Here is a 19446-nt window from a genome sequence, read left to right on the forward strand (position 1 = left end):
AGTGGTAAGGTTAAAATTTGTCTAAATTTTTGTTGTATTTTTGACTACAGTATTATTTGGTATGCCTGATATGTTTGGCTGCACATATGAACAGAGACATCTGGATGACACTATTATTCGAAATTATATTAAGCATTTACAAATTATCCAACCAAAAGGGAAAATTTTAGTGTAAGAGCCAAGTAAAAGAAAGACATTAAAATAGACTCTTCTAATACTACTAGCGAAATTGAAAATAAGCACTAGTGGTGTAAATTCACTATGTTATTGTAATGAAGGTTTTGTAATAAAGATATTTTGTTATTGTAGAACCTGAAGATAAAAAAAGAAAAAGTGATGATGAAAAAGAGGAAGATGAAATAAAGAGTAATGAAGAAAATGAATGTTAGTTATATTTTCATACCAAAAATCAAAGTTATTTTGATAAAAGTTAACCAGAAATTTAAACTAATCTTTTTCTCATTTTTTCAGTGCCAGGTTCAAGTTTAGGTGCTAAAATAGTAACAGATAAATCTTTTGCTGCTTTATCAGAGATGGTGTCAGAAGAGACCTTGAAGGGGGTCAGTGAAATGGGTTTTACACACATGACAGATATACAGGCAAAATCTATACCACAATTATTAGAGGGCAGGTAAATTGTAATTTGCTATATTATATTTACGTTATTTTTGTTTGTTGTTATATAGGAATCCCTTTCTGTCAATGGGTATATAATGAAAAGTTGTGACTTATGTCAAGTCAGTTCTGATGTATAAAGGTTATTGAAACCTCTTCGCATTTCTCCCCCAGAATAATCTGCATGAAGAAGGAGAAAAGGTTTCAATATCTCCAATCATTTTTAAACACTAGCTTATGGTGATGATAAACCTTTCACTAATTGAGCTACAGCCTTCCTCAAAATTATTTCATATTTCTATTTTTTTAATTTCAGAGATTTGATGGGTGCAGCAAGGACAGGTAGTGGGAAAACATTAGCTTTCTTAATACCAGCTGTGGAACTTTTACACAAGTTAAAATTCATGCCACGTAACGGCACTGGATGTATTATTATATCTCCAACAAGAGAATTGAGTATGCAAACTTTTGGTGTTTTAAAAGAACTCTTAAAGTATCACTATCAAACATATGGATTAGTAATAGGTGGTGCTAATAGAAAGGAAGAAGCTAAAAAGTTAGGAAAGGGTATCAATATATTAGTTGCTACTCCAGGTCGTTTACTAGATCATTTACAGGTAATTTACATCTATTTTACAATCTAACAAAGATGTTGCTCTAGATATCTGGGTTTGTTTACATCCTTGTGGGATATAGACAGGATATAGACAACATAAAATATCTAGTCTGGTATTATATCAGATTCTAAGAACTGGTATAGTAGGTTAAAACATGGGTTTGTAAGTAAGATACCTCTTACCATATATTCTCTATATTTGAACAGTGTTTGAAGATGAAATAAATGTCATATATACCCTGAACCCTGAAAAGTAATATAATTTATAAGTGTATGATATAAAAATTATCACTTGATAATGCTGCTTCACCCAGCGCTCAGATAATTTATCTAGTGTCAGTTGATGAAAGTGCTTATAATTATCATAGCACAGATCTCTTATAATTTTCTTATAGAGTTGACATTTCAATGAATGGGGTAATCTTCACTTGGTCAAAGTTAATAATTCACTTAATGAGAACTATTTGTTTTAATTTTGTAGAATACTGGAGATTTTATGTATAAGAATTTACAATGTTTGATAATAGACGAAGCTGATAGGATATTAGATATGGGATTTGAAGAAGAAATGAGATCAATTATAAAATTACTACCCAGTAAGTTACGAAACAAAATTATGGTTCACATTTTCTGCATTGATATTTGTAGTTAGCTTTATGTCTGCATAAATGAAATATGGATCAATTTGAAAGCAATTCATTTTTTCCCTAGTATTAGTCTAATATTTATATTATTTTTTATAGAACGTCGACAAACAATGTTGTTTTCTGCAACACCTACTCGTAGAACTGAAGATTTAGCAAGAATATCATTAAAGAAAGAACCACTATATGTAGGTGTTGATGATACTAGAGAAATAGCTACTGTTGATGGTTTACAGCAGGTAAGATATAATATCAGCTTTAACTTAGTTTCTACTGTGAGCCTCTCAACCAGCTTGGAAAGTTCCACAATTTCGTTATTTCCATTGTTAGACTGGGTCTGAAAGTAAGCATTTTTCTGGTCCTATTTTGAGTCAGTTCATTGTTTAGGAAACAGGATTTATTTTCTCTGGTCTATTGTGTACCAGTTCTATTTTCCCTTTTATCTGTCATGTTTTTATTTGCTGGCAGGCCCTACATTCCCTACAGAACTGATATTAATTGTTCATATTTATATTATATATTGTTTTATCTTTGATTTCAGGGCTATGTTATTTGTCCATCAGATAAAAGATTTTTGTTGTTATTCACATTTTTGAAAAAGAATAGAAAGAAGAAGATTATGGTTTTCTTTAGTTCTTGTATGTCCGTCAAATTCCATTATGAACTATTGAATTATATTGATTTACCTGTTTTAAGTATACACGTAAGTATTTTTCAGAAAATGTATACCTATGAAGGAGGTTGTTATGGTGACGATATATTACGGAAGTCCATTGCATATTAGTTATAGTTATTACCAAACGCCAATTTATACACTAACTGTCATTGTGATTTTTTAATTATCTGCACTTGTTTAACAACAAAGATACACTTCTTTATGAAGTTGTTTTTAAGTCATTATTTTTTTAATGATTTTAGGGTAAACAAGCTCAAGATAAGAGAACAAACACATTTTTCAAATTTTGTAACACAAAAGAATGTATCTTGTTATGTACTGATGTGGCTGCTAGAGGACTTGATATTCCTGAAGTAGATTGGATCATTCAGTTTGACCCTCCTGATGATCCTAAGGTAACTATGCTTTTCATTAGAAGAAGACTGGATAATGGTAAAAACCTGATCTGCCTGCTAACATGCAGAATATCTTTGAAACAATGCATTTGCCAGGTTAGGAATCGAATGATCATTTGAATTTGTGAAAAGTGCTTAGCACAGGTGATATTGCAGCACATTCTCCTGTTTCATTATTTATGAGATTAGTTTGAAATCTCTGTTATTTTGTAGGAATATATTCATCGTGTGGGTAGAACAGCTAGAGGTGATGGAGGTATTGGACATGCTCTATTGATACTCAGACCAGAAGAACTTGGATTCTTACGCTATCTCAAACAATCAAAAGTTCAACTGAATGAATTTGAATTTTCTTGGAGTAAAATAGCCAATATTCAACCTCAAGTAAGTACATGATTTACAAAATGTGTAAAATTCAGGCCCTAAATATAAATTCAAACTTCTTTTGCTATGGAAGGGAGGGAGTTTAATATCCTACTATTCTGCACCTTATGGACGAATGGAGATACTTTTTTTCTAAAATTTTTTAATCATTTTTTGTTGTTGTTTCAGTTGGAGAAACTGATTAGTCAGAATTATTTTTTGAATAAATCGGCTAAAGAAGGTTATAAAGGATTTGTTGGTTCTTATGCTGCTCATGCACATCGAGATATATTTGATGTTCAGTCTTTAGATCTACAGAAAGTAGCATTGTCCTATGGTTTTTCTGTTCCTCCTTTTGTAGATCTTAGTATCCTTTTATATAAATACACTCACCTTATTCATCAGGCCATGTATTCTCGAAACGATCTTAGCTATAGGATGTCCTAGGTTCTTATTTTCTAACATTGATTCTAGGACATCCTAGCACTAAGATCGTTTCGAGAATACATGGCCAGGTCATCGATTCAGAGGTATACACATTAAAGCTAAACCACTTAGTCCATTTGAAACTTGGATCAAATATGAGTTGCTGTTCATACTGCAGCCTTAGTTGTAGCCGTGCAGTTGAAGTTAATGATACCTGCTCTTTTAAAACCATGAGCTATCATTTCAGCAGTCATGTCTTTTTGAAAATTCTAAACTATTTCAATAACACCAAATTTAAATTTGACCAAATGGGAGCTACTCATTGATAATATTTTGTTGTTTTTCAACGTATTGCAAAAATGAAAAATTAAATCCTGAACTTTTACTAGAAGTGAGTTGTAAAGGCCCAGGTGTAAAGAAAAGTAAACCTCATAAAAAACAGAAACTGGACTATGTACCTGCTGCCAAACCCAAGAAGAAGAAGAAAACAGCTGGTTAAACATGAAAGTTGAATGTTTACATGTAAACTGGCACCAGTGTATTCAGAAATTGTTGAAATGTGAACATAAAAAGTTGAAATCTTTTTGTTGATTAATGTATAGATGCAATCATGTAAAATATTAAAAGATGATAAAAAGTGAAATGTTATTCCTTTGAATTTTTATGGTTGACCACAATGCAAACATTAGAATGAATTAACAACTTTCTGAGGAGTTGTCTATCTCTGTATTGAAGTTATCAGCAGGATTAAAAAAGCAAATGTGCAATTCATTGGTATCTTCCAACACCCAATCGTTTTCAGAAAAGCTATTCAATAGGACAGGGGTCACATAACAGTTGAATACCGCAGGGCAGCCATATGAAGGAAACAGATGTAGTCTATTGGTGACATAGTTATCTCCCCTCTAAAGCTTTTATCCTACAGACTACAACAAATTTCTTATATTAGAGTACAGTCCCGTTAATCCATGCTTTTAACTGAATATAATAATTTTTCGCAATGCAAAAACAACGATATAAGAGGGATAGGGATGAACCCGGAGGTAAAGAAAATTGATTAACTGAGTTCCAAGCTGACTGAAAATAATGCAGCTTATAATAGTTACAACAGTTTGATATGAATATTGGTGTCTTCCTTTTACAAACCCCAAACTTTCTTACTCTTGTGGTCAATCGAATTTACCGTTTATTGAAATAAAATAAATATTTGAAATATTTAAACAGAATCTGACACATGTTGTTACTCAAGGTTTCACGCTGCAAACTCCAAGTAACAACGTGTTTCAGGCTTTGTTTGTAGGCCCTATTGAGCGTGATATGAACAGTGTCAGTGAACATTTTTTGTTATTTATATTGGATCATCTTTATATATTACAGAGTATCAAGCTTATAAGAAACATAAAATTAGAGGAGATGAATTTCAATTTCAAAATAGTAAGTAGGGCCTATGCTTACTATATAAATGAATTATAGCCAATAATAGCTTTGATGTTATAATGTATAACGTTGATGTTACTTAAGTTATTACCATACAATACAATCCAACATTGTGATTTATATCATTTAATTATTTTGATTATATGAACAATGTAAAATATTTATCTTACAGAAACAAATACAGAATATATGTATAATGCCTCAACAAGTGATGACAGTAGTAGTACTGGTATATCTGTAGATAAAGTTACATTTGAAATGTTAGAAGATAAAATATCACATCAAACATATTCAGCTATAAAAGACATGGGTTTTAAATCACTAACAGAAATTCAAGCTAAAGCTATACCACATCTGTTAAGTGGAAGGTAGAATGTTTAGTTTTTCCTTATCGAAAATAAAACATCATTTTTCTACCATGACATTAATAAATTGTCCAGTCTACAAATGTTGAAAATTTTTTTCAATCTCTTCAGTTATCAAGCTAAATCCTAATACTTAGAGCTGTGCAGTAGTAAGATATTGCCAGTTGAAATGAAATTAATGTATTCTACTTGCCGCCCACAATCTAACAATATTGTTATGCGTCTTTTGTTCTAGGTCATTTGATATTCAACCAACCATTCATTACCTGTGTTCGATATAAGATTTTCTAACAACAAATCCAAAAAAATTGACTCATACTGTCAAACCACTTTCGAAAGTGTATTATATTTGATTTTAGCCTGAGAAAAAACCAACAAAAGGACACAATCAGATTTATTTTTCAATCAGATTAAAAATGTAACTGGGACTTACTGTTGTTTGATATATTATTTGAATAGTAGGGTACTTTAATTTCAGAGATGTGAATGGTGCAGCCAAAACAGGAAGTGGAAAAACATTAGCGTTTTTAATCCCTGCTGTAGAATTATTATATAAACTAGGATTTACTAAAGATAGTGGTACTGGATGTATTATATTATCTCCTACAAGAGAACTAGCTTTACAAACTGACAATGTTTTAAAACAATTAATAAAATATCATGATAAATTAACTCATGGTTTAGTTATTGGTGGAATTAAAAAAGAAAAGGATTCAGCTAATATATTAACAGGTTTAAATATAATAGTAGCTACACCAGGTCGTTTAGTAGACCAATTACAGGTAATGTTTATATGTTTTGATATCTTATGTTGTACCTTGATGTACTGAGTATTCAAAGCTCAAGTTGTCTGAGGTTTTCAGTTTGATTTGAATTGATAGCCTTTATACTGTCAACAATGACCTTTTTTTTCTCTATGTCATGTCATGGTCATTTTCCCCAATTTTGAGGGATTCTTTAGCACAGTTGGTTAGAGTGTTGTTTGCTTGTTTTTTCGAACAAATGGTGGTCTTATGTTCTAATCTCAGTCAGTGTTACAATCTGGTGACCTTGAATAAGACATCTTGCCTCATCGTTCCTGGTAGAAAGGATTCTTGCTAGAAGCTAGACTGACCTGGCAAGTTAGAAGCAATAGGCCTTGACTAAAATAGTACCTTCAAATTTTTCAACTTGAAAGGAAGTGAGTATGTATGTTATAATGTTTTACTTTATACTAGAAAGGAAGTGAGTATGTATGTTATAATGTTTTACTTTATTTATTCAGTTTTTAGAAGGTTTCCACTATTCTAATTTAAAGATGTTAATAATAGATGAAGCAGATAGGTTACTAGATATGGGATTTGAATTACAGATGAAGACTATTATATCTATATTACCTAGTATGTTATCACATTCTATATTTATTGTACCAGTCGTACTACTAGTGATCTGAACACAATTATATACCAATAATCTGAACATCAGCAGTCTGAACACACATAATCTGAACTTCAGTAATCTTAACACAAGTAATAATATGTAATCTGAACACAAGTATTCTGAACACTTTGGCGATACAGCTGGTTGAGGTTGAGCAGCATTGTGGACATTTTTTGTTAGATCGTAAAGTTCGTTGAAATCTGATTGCTTGAGTATGATTGTTTACTGGAAAACCATTAATGAAAACCTAATTACTGTTAAGATTGTTTGTGGTTATACAGATTTGTGGGCTATTGCAACCGTTCATACAATATTTGCCTTATTTCATATTGAAAGCCATACTCAGTTTCTCTATTTTACAAGTAAATCATTTGTTATTTTTGATGTATAGAAAATAGACAGACAGCATTATTTACTGCTACACCTACCACAAAAACAGAAGATTTAGTCAAGTTATCATTTCACTCTAAACCAGTTTATATTGGTGTTGATGATGATCAGAAATCAGCAACAGTACAGGGCTTACAGCAGGTTAGTACATGTTAATTTACACAGTGAGAGTACTCTTCACTATTCACACGTCTAATAGACATTAATACATGTGGTTTGAAACTGATATTGTTAAGCTTAATTTTCAGCTAATTGTATGACTTTTCAAAAGAAATATTTGATTTAAGATGAAAGCCTGAAGGTTTTAACCCCATCATTGGTTAGAATAAAAGTTTTAAACATGTTTCCCCTGGTCAGTGATGCAGGGCTGAAATGCAAAAAGCATTTGGATTGGCCGGTAAACCATGGAACTGTGTGCAACAGTCTGTGCCTTTGTAGGTGAAAGTTGGAAGAGAGTAGACTGATGTTGCTGTCCTGGCAAAATTTTACTCATTGCACACTGTAAAGCATTGCCAGTATTCACTAGCCAAATCAGGTGCAGAGAAGTAGGATATAAAACACTGTTCATTTCATGTCATTTGACAATTCAATACACTGAGTTGTTAATAACAATTTTACAGATATATTGCTGATATTTCCATGTTATGATATAATGGAAAAAAATTGTACATTTATTTCAGGGGTATTTAATATGTCCAATAGAAAAGAGACTTGTTGTTTTATTTAATTTTCTTAAAAAGAACAGAAAGAAAAAGATAATGGTATTTTTTAAAACTTTTAAATCAGTGAAGTTTTATAATTTGTTATTGAATCAGATTGGTTTACCTGTATCTGCTATATTTGTAAGTATATCTATCTTAGTCACATTCTGGTTATTTTACGATTTTAGCATTCCCTGCGAATTCTGACACCGCAGAAATATATGTGTTACTTCTTTTATGTCAAATTATATGCTGATGTATTCTACAACCATAATAAACCCCTTTGTTCAAATTTACATAGAATGCTTTGAAAAATGTAAATTACTAACCTATACCAGACAATTTTAAAATGTTGGTTTAGAAATAGGGTTAACATTCCAGTATGAGGATTTCAGTTGTTTTGTAGAAAGCAGTCATTTAAAAGGAGCAAGTGTGTATCGTGATTAAGTTTTTCATGCTGCAAAAGGCCTTATGTGATAAAGCATATATTGAGATTCAAATATTTTAATAGTTTTAGTGAAATTACAGGAACCACAGATGTCTGACTGAAAATTGGAATGGTGGAAACTCTTTACAATCCCTTTAATGAATATACTTTGTTTTTAAGGGTAAAATGAAACAGAATCAAAGAAGTAATATATTTAATAGTTTTATTAAAGCAGAACAACAGACATTATTATGTACAGATGTAGCTGCTAGAGGTTTAGATATACCATTTGTTGATTGGATTGTACAGTTTGATCCTCCTGATGATCATAAAGTAAGTAGTTTTTAATCTATATTATATAACTATTCCAGACAACTCCAGATAGATTATTCTTAAGAGATGGGTGACATAGCTATTACAAACATAATGGATAGTTTAAAAATAACAGGATATCAGTGTTGAATACTCATTCAAAGTTAAGAAAACTTACTTACAATCCCTTTATTGTTGGTAATTGAAGTAACCTTGATTGAGGGAGATTGCAATATTACATTTATTTGCTTATAACATTACCAAAGTTCTTGATTAGACTTTTTTCATCTGTTTGAATGTATGATATAAATATTTCAATGGTATCAGTAAATTGGCTTAAGCAGCCACCTTAATTTACCACATCATGAGTATTTTTCACAATATTTCATTGCTATGTATCAAAATGGTTGAAATTTTGTAGGAATATATTCATCGTGTTGGAAGAACAGCTAGAGGTGAAGGTAAAACAGGACAAGCTCTGATATTTTTACTACCATCTGAGAAAGAATTTGTTTATCTTTTAAAACAAGCTAAAGTATCAGTTAGTGAATATGAGTTTGATATAGAGAGTGTAGTTGATATAACACCGCAGGTTGGTTTTAATTACTTTACTTAATTAATTATTAATTACTTAATAATTTAGTTTTAAACCATGCGTCAAAATTAAATTTTGAGTTGTTCATTTTTAATACAATAGAAGTTGTAGTTATCTGATTTTTAAGATGTTTTGTATTTTGGTTGTTGATCAAGACTGTGTTCGAGCTGTGTAATAGTGCTATGATCTCTCATAATTCTAGTCAACCCAGCTGTAAATCGGTACAGATAATCCAGGAACGATCAATGCTAAGAGATTTTTCCAAGGACCAGACGTTAGATAGGATCCTTAATTGTGAACCTAAGTTGTTATCCTTGTAAAATATAGATTTCTCTCACTTTCTTCTCATTCTCATAAATTAAATTAAACAGATGATATACTGTAATCATTTAGTTACTGATAAGGCATATCTATGCTTGGTTGCTATTGAACTTTGACACCAAAATGTACAAATACCCAAAAAATAGCCATGAAATTTTGTATCTGGTTATATTTTCAGATTATTGAAGAAGTAGCCCTTTCACCTGAACTAAGTAAAGTGGCTAAATCAGCCTACAAAGGTTATATCCGAGGTTATGCATCAAATAGTTTAAAGAAAATATTTGATCCTGAAAAACTAGATGGGATTAAACTTGGATTAGCATTTGGGTTACCTAATCCACCATTTTATTCAGATATCCTTTATAAATTATAAATATGTTATTCTCAAACAATGAATTAATTCTAGGTTTTAAGTTAGACGTATTGAGCCAATGCAAATCATTTTACTGCTTAAGGTTCAAAGGTCTGTAAAGCAAGAACAACATTTTTAAAGCATATTTTATTCATACAAATATGGAAAGGATTGGGAAACAAGTCATATAATCTCTCTCCTTATTCACAATTGGTGTATGTACAATACACAAATACCATACATAATGTTGACACAGACAAGAACATTTCCAATTTGTCATTCAATGATCTTTTGATCACGTCTTGTGTTAGATCTCATCCTGTAGCAACCATTATATGTTAACATATTTGCCTCTTCTCCAAATGTGAGCTTTTATCCTTAACTAGATTTACCAGTAAAAAAGAAGAAAGGGAAGAAGAACAGGTGAAGAAACATTATTGTGATACTGTGAAAATATTGAGAGAGATCTTATACATTTTCTGTCAAAAGATGGCAAGTTATCAACAGAAAATCTGGTGTAATGACGGATGTGATCAACCTGAATTATGAATTCTTCAATTCAATGACAAGTTTATGAAATACTGCAGAATTTTACTAGAGACAGAAGACATCAATTTATCCAAAGTAAGCTGGGTGATATACCTGTATGACGATAAAAACTAATTGATATAGTGATTAATATCGTCTCATTGTTCTTGATAGTCATATATGGTTTTTCTTTCATTTAACATTATTTGAAAGAACCAAAAACAAACCCCATATCATGATGTACACCACAACTAATACCCCTAGGTCTATATTTAAGGTTATTAAACCAGATAGAAAATTTTCTGATCTGAATTTTACTCCTCCAACATGTATGTTACTACTTAGATCTTGTTTTGTTATTACTTCTTTTAACAAGTAAAATGCACCAAATGATTTAGATCCAGGACACTTGTGTTCGTTTTAATGTCACACTTGAGTCTACACAAATAATTGTTGTATTTTCTAAATATAGTTATCTCCCTTTATGTGAAAACTTCATGGCTCTTTTCACAAAGTTAAGCTGGTGATGATAGACTCGTTATAAGGTCTTCCTACAGACGTGAAAATACGTACAATAGGTTGCTTTGATAGTGACAGGGAGAGATCGTGTTTAGTTTGGTGATCATTTTATCGCAAACATTCTACTTTGAAAGTCCCTCTTGTGTTCTGCAACAAATCTAGCTTTAGGGAAACTGTCTGCAACAAATCTAGCTTTAGGGAAACTGTCTGCAACAAATCTAGCTTTAGGGAAACTGTCTGCAGCATGATATTATGATCAAATATTCTCAACCACAAACTGCTTTATATACAAGAGGCATGCCTGTTTTTTCATCTTGAGAAAGATCGGCCTCTTTGCCTGACACTCCTCAATTTCGTATACAACAAATGTTATAAGTTATGGATAATATTTCTCCCTTTTTTATATAAGTCATTAAGGTATATATGTGAAAACTTGTTAACATTTTTTAAACTTTCCAACTGAATGAATAAAGAAAAGTGTTGAAATATGATCAATGAGTCTTCAAATTAGATATTACAGTCTCACATATTAACTGTTTTTATCTGTTGGCAATTCAGTCAGTAAATTATGTAAAACCAGTCAACTCTATAATTATAGATGCTGTTCACTAATTGACTCGGACTTTAAAAATTTGATATGCTGATAAATGTTCAATACATGATTGCATCTGTACAAGTATACCAAATTTAATCACCATTTATATCTATATAGAATACAAATTACGAATAGATGTAGAATGATATTTAAATTTAAAGATGTATGTTCACCCAGTGTCGGCGCCAGCCTCCCGAGACTGGGTGTACATATAGGTAGCAGACTGACTCAATGGAGACAACTGACGACGCCGTGGAGGGACCATAGTCGCATGCCTCTCATTGAGTGTTTGAGAGGGTTCTCCCTAGAATATTTTCAAAAAATTGAATTGATTTGGTGCATTCTCACATAATTTGGGACTAATTGTATTCAAGACCCAAAACAACCCTCAAAAATGCCGACTGTTGCTCTTTAAAGTGATACTACATCTTAGAATAAACATAAAATTTAAGTTCTCAAGATTGGTCAATATGAGTATATATTCATCAGTGAACTTACCCGGTGTCATAAAGTTACAACAGAATCCCTGTAAAAGTTGGAAAATTCGAAAATTCATAAGACTAAGTAATTATTGAAAATCGCGTAATCATAATATTAAGCGTTTTTGTGGATAATTACTAAGTTTTTTGGATGTATAGGATTATATAACTTGGCTGAAACTCAAGTGGTTAAGCTGCTGACTTCACTTGACTTCAGGTTACTTCAGTTTACTCTGACTGTTTCATGCAGTTTTATGTAATAAGGTCAGAAATAAAGGAAGGGAAACATTTTGTTTTGGGACTAATAGTTTTCTGAAAATGTATCACTAAAATTGTGATTATTGGTGTAACACCAGGCTGTGTATAATTTAGAATAAATGTTTATGATACCCAGTAGAAGTTCCATACATTGTAATTAATCGCAAAAGTCAACTTCTGTCCAGCATAAAACTGCTGGTCAATCTTTGTGTTTAGTCGGAAAAAAAACATTCACGGCGGATTCTTAGAAGTGCAGACCTGACCCTTAACTACCAAAGAGTGTTGGACTATATACATGTAATTTGAATATTTCCTACTGAACTGGTATATATCTGTAAACATATTACTGTCATCTATATCGTTTCATTGTCGCAAATTGTCTTTATCTTGTCTCCCTTCAGACTAGCATGTTTTATGTCAAACAGATATAGCATTAAACTTGGTATAAATTTTGTCCATTACTTACTGGGATTATAGATATTCAGAGAGGGATGGGTTCCGTTATTCTAGATAGTTTGGAACAATTCCCGATGTTACCTCACAAATATTCTTTCTTGTATATAGTAAACAATGTACATTTATCCAATTTTTATTTATTTGCCCATTCTAGTAGGCTTAGCTGAGATTAACCTTTTATATTTATCCAAAAATATAGGCCTATAACTCATTACTTGCAACCTATTTTCCGTGAAACATATAGCAAAAAAGATCTTATATTTGAACTTTTCTTGTGACCTTATATTTAACTTCTAAAGTGACATTGAGCCAAACTATTTGATTATAAAAACGGGAAAAAATTGTTCAATGGACTGCTAAATTGTACTTTTCTCAAGATTTTATAGTTATTTTCAACAGTTATTGGCTGGTAAATATAGAAACACATTTCATCACACTTGAAACAAACATCTAATATTTCTTCTTACTATTTGATGACATTACCAGATAAAGCATAGTTGATTGATTATATAAAAACTGTAATTACAAAATAATGCGATGTATTTTCAACATGCTACATTTTATTACTTTCACAAAAACTTTCAACTCGTCGCTGAAGCATTTATTGGAAATGAGTCAAACTAAAAACTACACCAAAGAATTTAACCCAGAAACGAGCAAAGTTTTTCAAAAAGAAAAAAGCATCTCTTTCACCTATTTGTCATTGAGCATATGAAAGGCTAATAAACCTGTTTCTTTTCATCTTGTCAAGGTTATTCAACTCCTTTTACTTAAGTATCACCATACTAATATACATTATAGGCGTACTATATGCAATCTTCAACGCAGAAATCAAATAGCACTAATGCATCTTCACAGTGTTAAACTATAATAAACTTCGTCTTCTACTTTGATTGCTAAAGCCACCTTTCTTGTATCACTGAAAGTTTTAAATGCAACAATTTGATTGGATTGTTAGTTGGCGAATACAGTCAATTGAGCTCTCGACATAATGTTTAAGTATTTCTGTCGACGGCTGTATTCAGTGGCGTACAACCCAATCAAATCGCTGGTGGCTATTTCAGTCAAGGTATAAGACGAAGTTCGTAATAGCTTCACATTGTGAAGATGCATTGGACACATACAGAATGCAACAACCAACATCTTTGTTTTCTGGGCAACTGAAATTAAGAAAAAACAGTGTCAAGCACAAACAAGGTTACTTCGGCATGAAATGTGAATTTAATGACAAATTTCCCCCATACAAACAATTATTTTATCACGAAATGTGTATCTAGACTTTTTGTAATTTGGTGAAATAATATTGAAGAAATGCATTAGAGAAGATCTCAGACATATATAACAAGTTGATAATTAAATCAACCTCCTCGTAAAACCTCTCTTAAAACTCAAATTCTATACATTTTATTGACGGTCGACCAGGGCAGTATCAACAATGGTTGTTTTCACATTTTATAGACCATTTCTACCTTCAACACGTTCTACAGGCTGGAAAATTCCCAGTATGTAAGTCGTGCGATGCTCATCTTTGTTGTGTAAATGAACTTGTCTGGTGATTTGTCATCTTGTGTTTCTACTTTCGTAGTATAAAGAAAGAACTGATCGGTACCTCGTTTGAGAAGAAACAAAATTAAAGACGTTAGTTTGTTTTGTCGACTAACCCTGCAGTATTTTTTGCTTCGAACTTTTAAAATTATTCCTATTTGTTTTATTCAAAACACACAATTTTAATTCATTTATCTGTTTCAATTACAAAACAGTCGTTGTCTCAAATTTGATCCAGAGAATTCCTTGAGGGCAGACTGAAGAATCAAATCAACCTAATCTGAAGCCAGCTTTTAATAGTGTAGATTAGATTGTCGTTATAAGAGATAGCCTATTATTGAATGTGGAAATTGAAAGGTGAAATCAAATCCCAAGAGTCGAGAAAATGTCGGAATAATTTTGTCTTGATAGTCAAAGCAGTGACTCGAGAGACTTCACTTCTAAACAAATTTTTCACGATTGTCTGACTCTATAATAGAATGTTTTATAGGAATTGAAGACATCTTATATTCTGTAATGAATACCGACATTATATATTTGACTCGTAAATTCATATTGTATAGTTATCTATCATAATTATTGACAATAGAGTATCGTTGTCAAACTTGCTTTAGTTATTCGTGTTTATTGTTATTGAACTACAACAGTATAATGCATAACGAATAACCAAAGCTAATACAATTACGACTATTTCAATGTAAAGTAATATCATCGAAATTGTCCAGGGAAAACTATTTGGCAGACTCCAATTTCCAATTTAGTAAGTCGATATAAACCGTCATTACCCGAATATTAAACTGTAACTCAAAAAACCAAGCTTGAATATGAAATTTAATGACTCGAATACAAAACCAAAACGAATATCTAACTTAGTAACCAGAATATTTAACTTAGTAACAAAGGCACAAGAATAATTGACTTAGGAAACAGAATCATTAAATCTTATACTTGACTTAAAAATTGTTGATTCTGATATCTAACTTAGTACAAACAACTTGTTGATTTTGATATTCATCTTAGTAACCAGTACATACAACTTGTTGACCTTATTATTTAACTAAAACCAGTAAATGTAAATTATTGTCTTCGATATTGAACTTAATAACGACAACATGCAACTTGTTGACTATTATTTATCTTAGTAACCAGTACATGTAAATTATTGTCTTCGATATTTAACTTAATAACGACAACATGCAACTTGTTGACTATTATTTATCTTAGTAACCAGTACATGTAAATTATTGTCTTCGATATTTAACTTAATAACGACAACATGCAACTTGTTGACTATTATTTATCTTAGTAACCAGTACATGTAAATTGTTGTCTTCGATATTTAACTTAATAACGACAACATGCAACATGTTGACTTCATATCTAACTTAGTAACTACGACATGCAACTTGTTGACTTTGATATTTAACTTAGTGCCCAAAAAATGCAACTTGTTGACTTCACATTTAACTTAATAACCAAGACATGCAACTTGTTGACTTGGATATTCAACTTAGTAACCACAAAATGCAACCGGTTGACTTTGATATTTTATATTGTACGTAGAAACCAGAATCTGAAACTCGTTGATTTTAATTTTTTAAATTAGTAACCAGAACATGAAACTTTTGACCCTAATTTTCCAACTTATAAGCAGCTAACCAAATTAACAAACATCACAGTAACCAGAGCACCCAACTATATAAGTAAATCTGATATTTAATAAAATAACCCATATCAATATATACAATCAATGTTCAAGTAACCTGCTATATTATAGCTCGAGTTTACAACTTCATATTTCGAATGTGCACATTGCTTGATCTCTCCCAAGCACCCTTACGCGTGATGTAAATATGTCTCTTTAAAGCCATACATGCAAAATGGTATATATTTTTCGCCAGTGGGAATAGGAATATAATATGTAAAAGAAAAAAAAAACATTATGATATTGATAATTTGATATTTACTGATCAATATAGGTAATGCTTATCATTTAATCTTTAAATCAAATAAAAACGTGAAACTATATCAACATCATTCTACCTCCGTTCTGACAATCTACAATTCCACATATTTAACTGGGATGAGAAATGCATTAACGCTCATTACCGTTTCTATGGCAACAGATAAGACAATTTGCATACCGTGATGGTTTAAAATGAAATATGAATGTAAATCACAGAAATTTCAAGGAGCAGACAGGCGCCTGATTTCATTTCCAATAGGCATGACATCACCAATAGACAATAAATTGGTGTAAAAATGAACATTTTAGCTCATTTGAGAGGCTGAAATTCTAGGCAATGTCATTAACAGCACCGCTAGTTTTTCTCCAACAATAATGGTAGGGAATTTGGCTCTAGGTAAACGAGGTAAAAATAAATACAGGAAAGTTTTTATTAGTTTCATTGATGAGTTTACCAGGTATATGCAGGTGAAATATTTACTGTAACTTTCAAGGCAGACTTCTTTTTTTATCTGAAAAAGATGTTTCCACAAATATTTATACTTTGTGTTGTTGCATTAATATTTCTTCAAGAAATTTGCAGGTTCGTTTTCCAAACAAAAATATTACAGTTGATGAGTTTACTGACAAGACAAACAGATGCATTTCTCTTTTAATTTGTGTTCTACATGTTTTTATATATTGAATTTTTATCATCTTAAGAAGAAATAATCGGATGAAGGCTAATATTCTATTTAGTGGGCCGATCTTATTTTCTTTGATTTTTTCACCTTTAAAATTGATATAAGATTTAAGAATTAGTTGCAGCTCGCCATTCTGAAATTGAAATTGGACGCCACATTGATTATATATGCGCTTATAGAGATTGTAAAAAGAGGTTTTCTAAACTTTTTATGTTTATTAGGGACACTGGTAGCATCAATTTACACCATTCCAATTTTCAATCAGACCTCTGTGTGTTTATACTCTTTATTTTACATGTGCATTAAATGGACAGACTAAGTTGCTGTGATCAAGTACATGACGACAAAAGATGTTCAAGCCATGACAATTTAACAATATATATAACAATAAGAGTTTTGGAAAACAATGTGCGGGATGTCACAAAACGCTTAGTTTGAGTGAAATTGCAAATGGTGTAAATTATTACACGTGCTATCAGTGACCCGACACACAATAAAAATGTGGAGAATCTCTTTACAACCCCTTAAATGTATGAGTATCTCCCAAAGCTTGAAGTAGAAGTCTGTATTATTTGCAGAAAACTATGACCCTGTGTTGATAAGTTTTTAATTTCAATACTATGTATGTAGTAAATGAGGGCAAAACTTCATAGGCCTATAACTAGCTTTCTATCAAAATAACAAACAACCAAAAACGTAAACATAGGAAAAATCCAAACTAGATTTCAAATGTATAAATGTAAAATCTGTCTGACTTTTCTTCCCAAGATTGAGCCAGTTAAACAAGACAACCAGAGAAATAAACAAGAAACCAGCTTATTTTATCAATTTGAAACTTTCTACTCACTTTCTTTTCAAATATCCTAAAGCTATAACTTACTGATTCTTTGTTCTGACTTGTTTTGTTGTTGGTTTTTTGTTTGAAATATTTGTTCTCCTTGTTTGTGTGTGCAAGTCTATTTTAACCGAAAATAAACTTCTCTTACACTTCTTTATAAAAACTGACATAGAAAAGTAGATGAAATTTCTTAGTTGAAATCCAATATCGTTCTATAATGTTTTAGAGAAAACTGAAACTTAAAAATCTCAATGAAGACAAAGCTAATTATATACTTAATAAGACTTTAACCAGCTTCGCTAATGACTTAATGCAATTAAAAGAAATTGGTCTAAATATTCTAATTAAAAACTGCCCCAATTTATATAATTGAAAGCAGATGTTCTTTTTTTAGTTTTTTACATCACTGCTGAAAGAAATCATTAAGAATTATTTAAAACATTTCAACTGGGCCTCTTATACCAAAATATTCTCATATGGTTTAACCGTTTGTAAAAATCATTACTTCGTGGACATCTCATAATCAACAAAGTCACGCTTTTTCAATACAGATGACCTATATGATGGAAGTTAAGGAAATTACGTTTATGGCACAAGCTTTAATTGAAGCATTTTTTGTGAATCATGATTCGTGATACGTTATTGTATGTGTATGTATATTATTTCAATTCCCTGGACACCTATTAAGCCGATTGTATCAAAACGTTCAATGACGATTCTCAAACATGATATGTTCCTTCACTTCCGGTCCTTTATGCTAATGCCCGTGGTGAATGGCAATAGAAAAAGATATGTATGTGTGATAATATAGCTAAAATAGCATATATGTCTCAAAAAAGACGACTCGCCTTTTCAACTTTCAAACGGGGATAATTCTGGACACACATGAATTTGTAGGCTCAAATTTCGATGGTGAGCTGTGAACACTTTTACTGATTGGCTGAACTGAAAATTTCCCGTTTCTGAGAATAAAGTATGACATGATGTAAAATGGCGCACATGTCCCTTTAAGTTGATATTTGGTGTTTGACAGGTGTCAATAAAAACTAAAAGAATAATGAAAGAACTATAGTCATCTTATTTCTGTTTATTCTTGGTTTGGTCAATAAAGGATCATTTTTCTTGCATTTTTTCCGATCCTATAGCATTTTCTGATAATATTTGTTTACGTCCAAAATTTTGGTCTCGAGTGGTCATAAGTCGTTGTTATATAAATATTGTCTTTTGGTTTATGACAAAGAACTGTATGAAATCCAAATTCATATTGATGCATTCAACAAATTTCCATTTTGGTTTCTACATTGTTTTATCATATAAGAGAGAATTTTCAGATTTCAAATTTTATGGATGTACGTTTTATACACATGTGTACGGTACACTTGTCTTTATCCTCATTTCTAGCTACATGTATTTTGATGATAATAATGCTGTGATATTTTATTGTTGTATGGCCTTTAAATTGCACTTTGACCATAAAGTTTTGTAATTTTACTCTTATGAAGAGCTGAAGATCGTCTTCATTGCA

General features: G+C 31.3%; 1 protein-coding gene across 1 annotated transcript; it reads left to right on the forward strand.

The window, feature by feature from the left end:
• Positions 1 to 506: 506 nt before the first annotated feature.
• Positions 507 to 3756, forward strand: LOTGIDRAFT_130361 (hypothetical protein; the record flags this gene model as incomplete). Its single annotated transcript, XM_009065247.1, has 8 exons — positions 507 to 631; positions 932 to 1232; positions 1713 to 1827; positions 1975 to 2114; positions 2417 to 2578; positions 2794 to 2946; positions 3160 to 3330; positions 3499 to 3756. Coding segments are annotated over 8 exons (1425 nt in total), but the record flags the coding sequence as incomplete, so codon positions are not given.
• Between the last annotated feature and the right edge of the window lie 15690 nt (positions 3757 to 19446).

This window comes from Lottia gigantea (genome assembly GCF_000327385.1).
Source record: "Lottia gigantea unplaced genomic scaffold LOTGIsca_69, whole genome shotgun sequence".
Lineage (NCBI taxonomy): Eukaryota > Metazoa > Mollusca > Gastropoda > Lottiidae > Lottia > Lottia gigantea.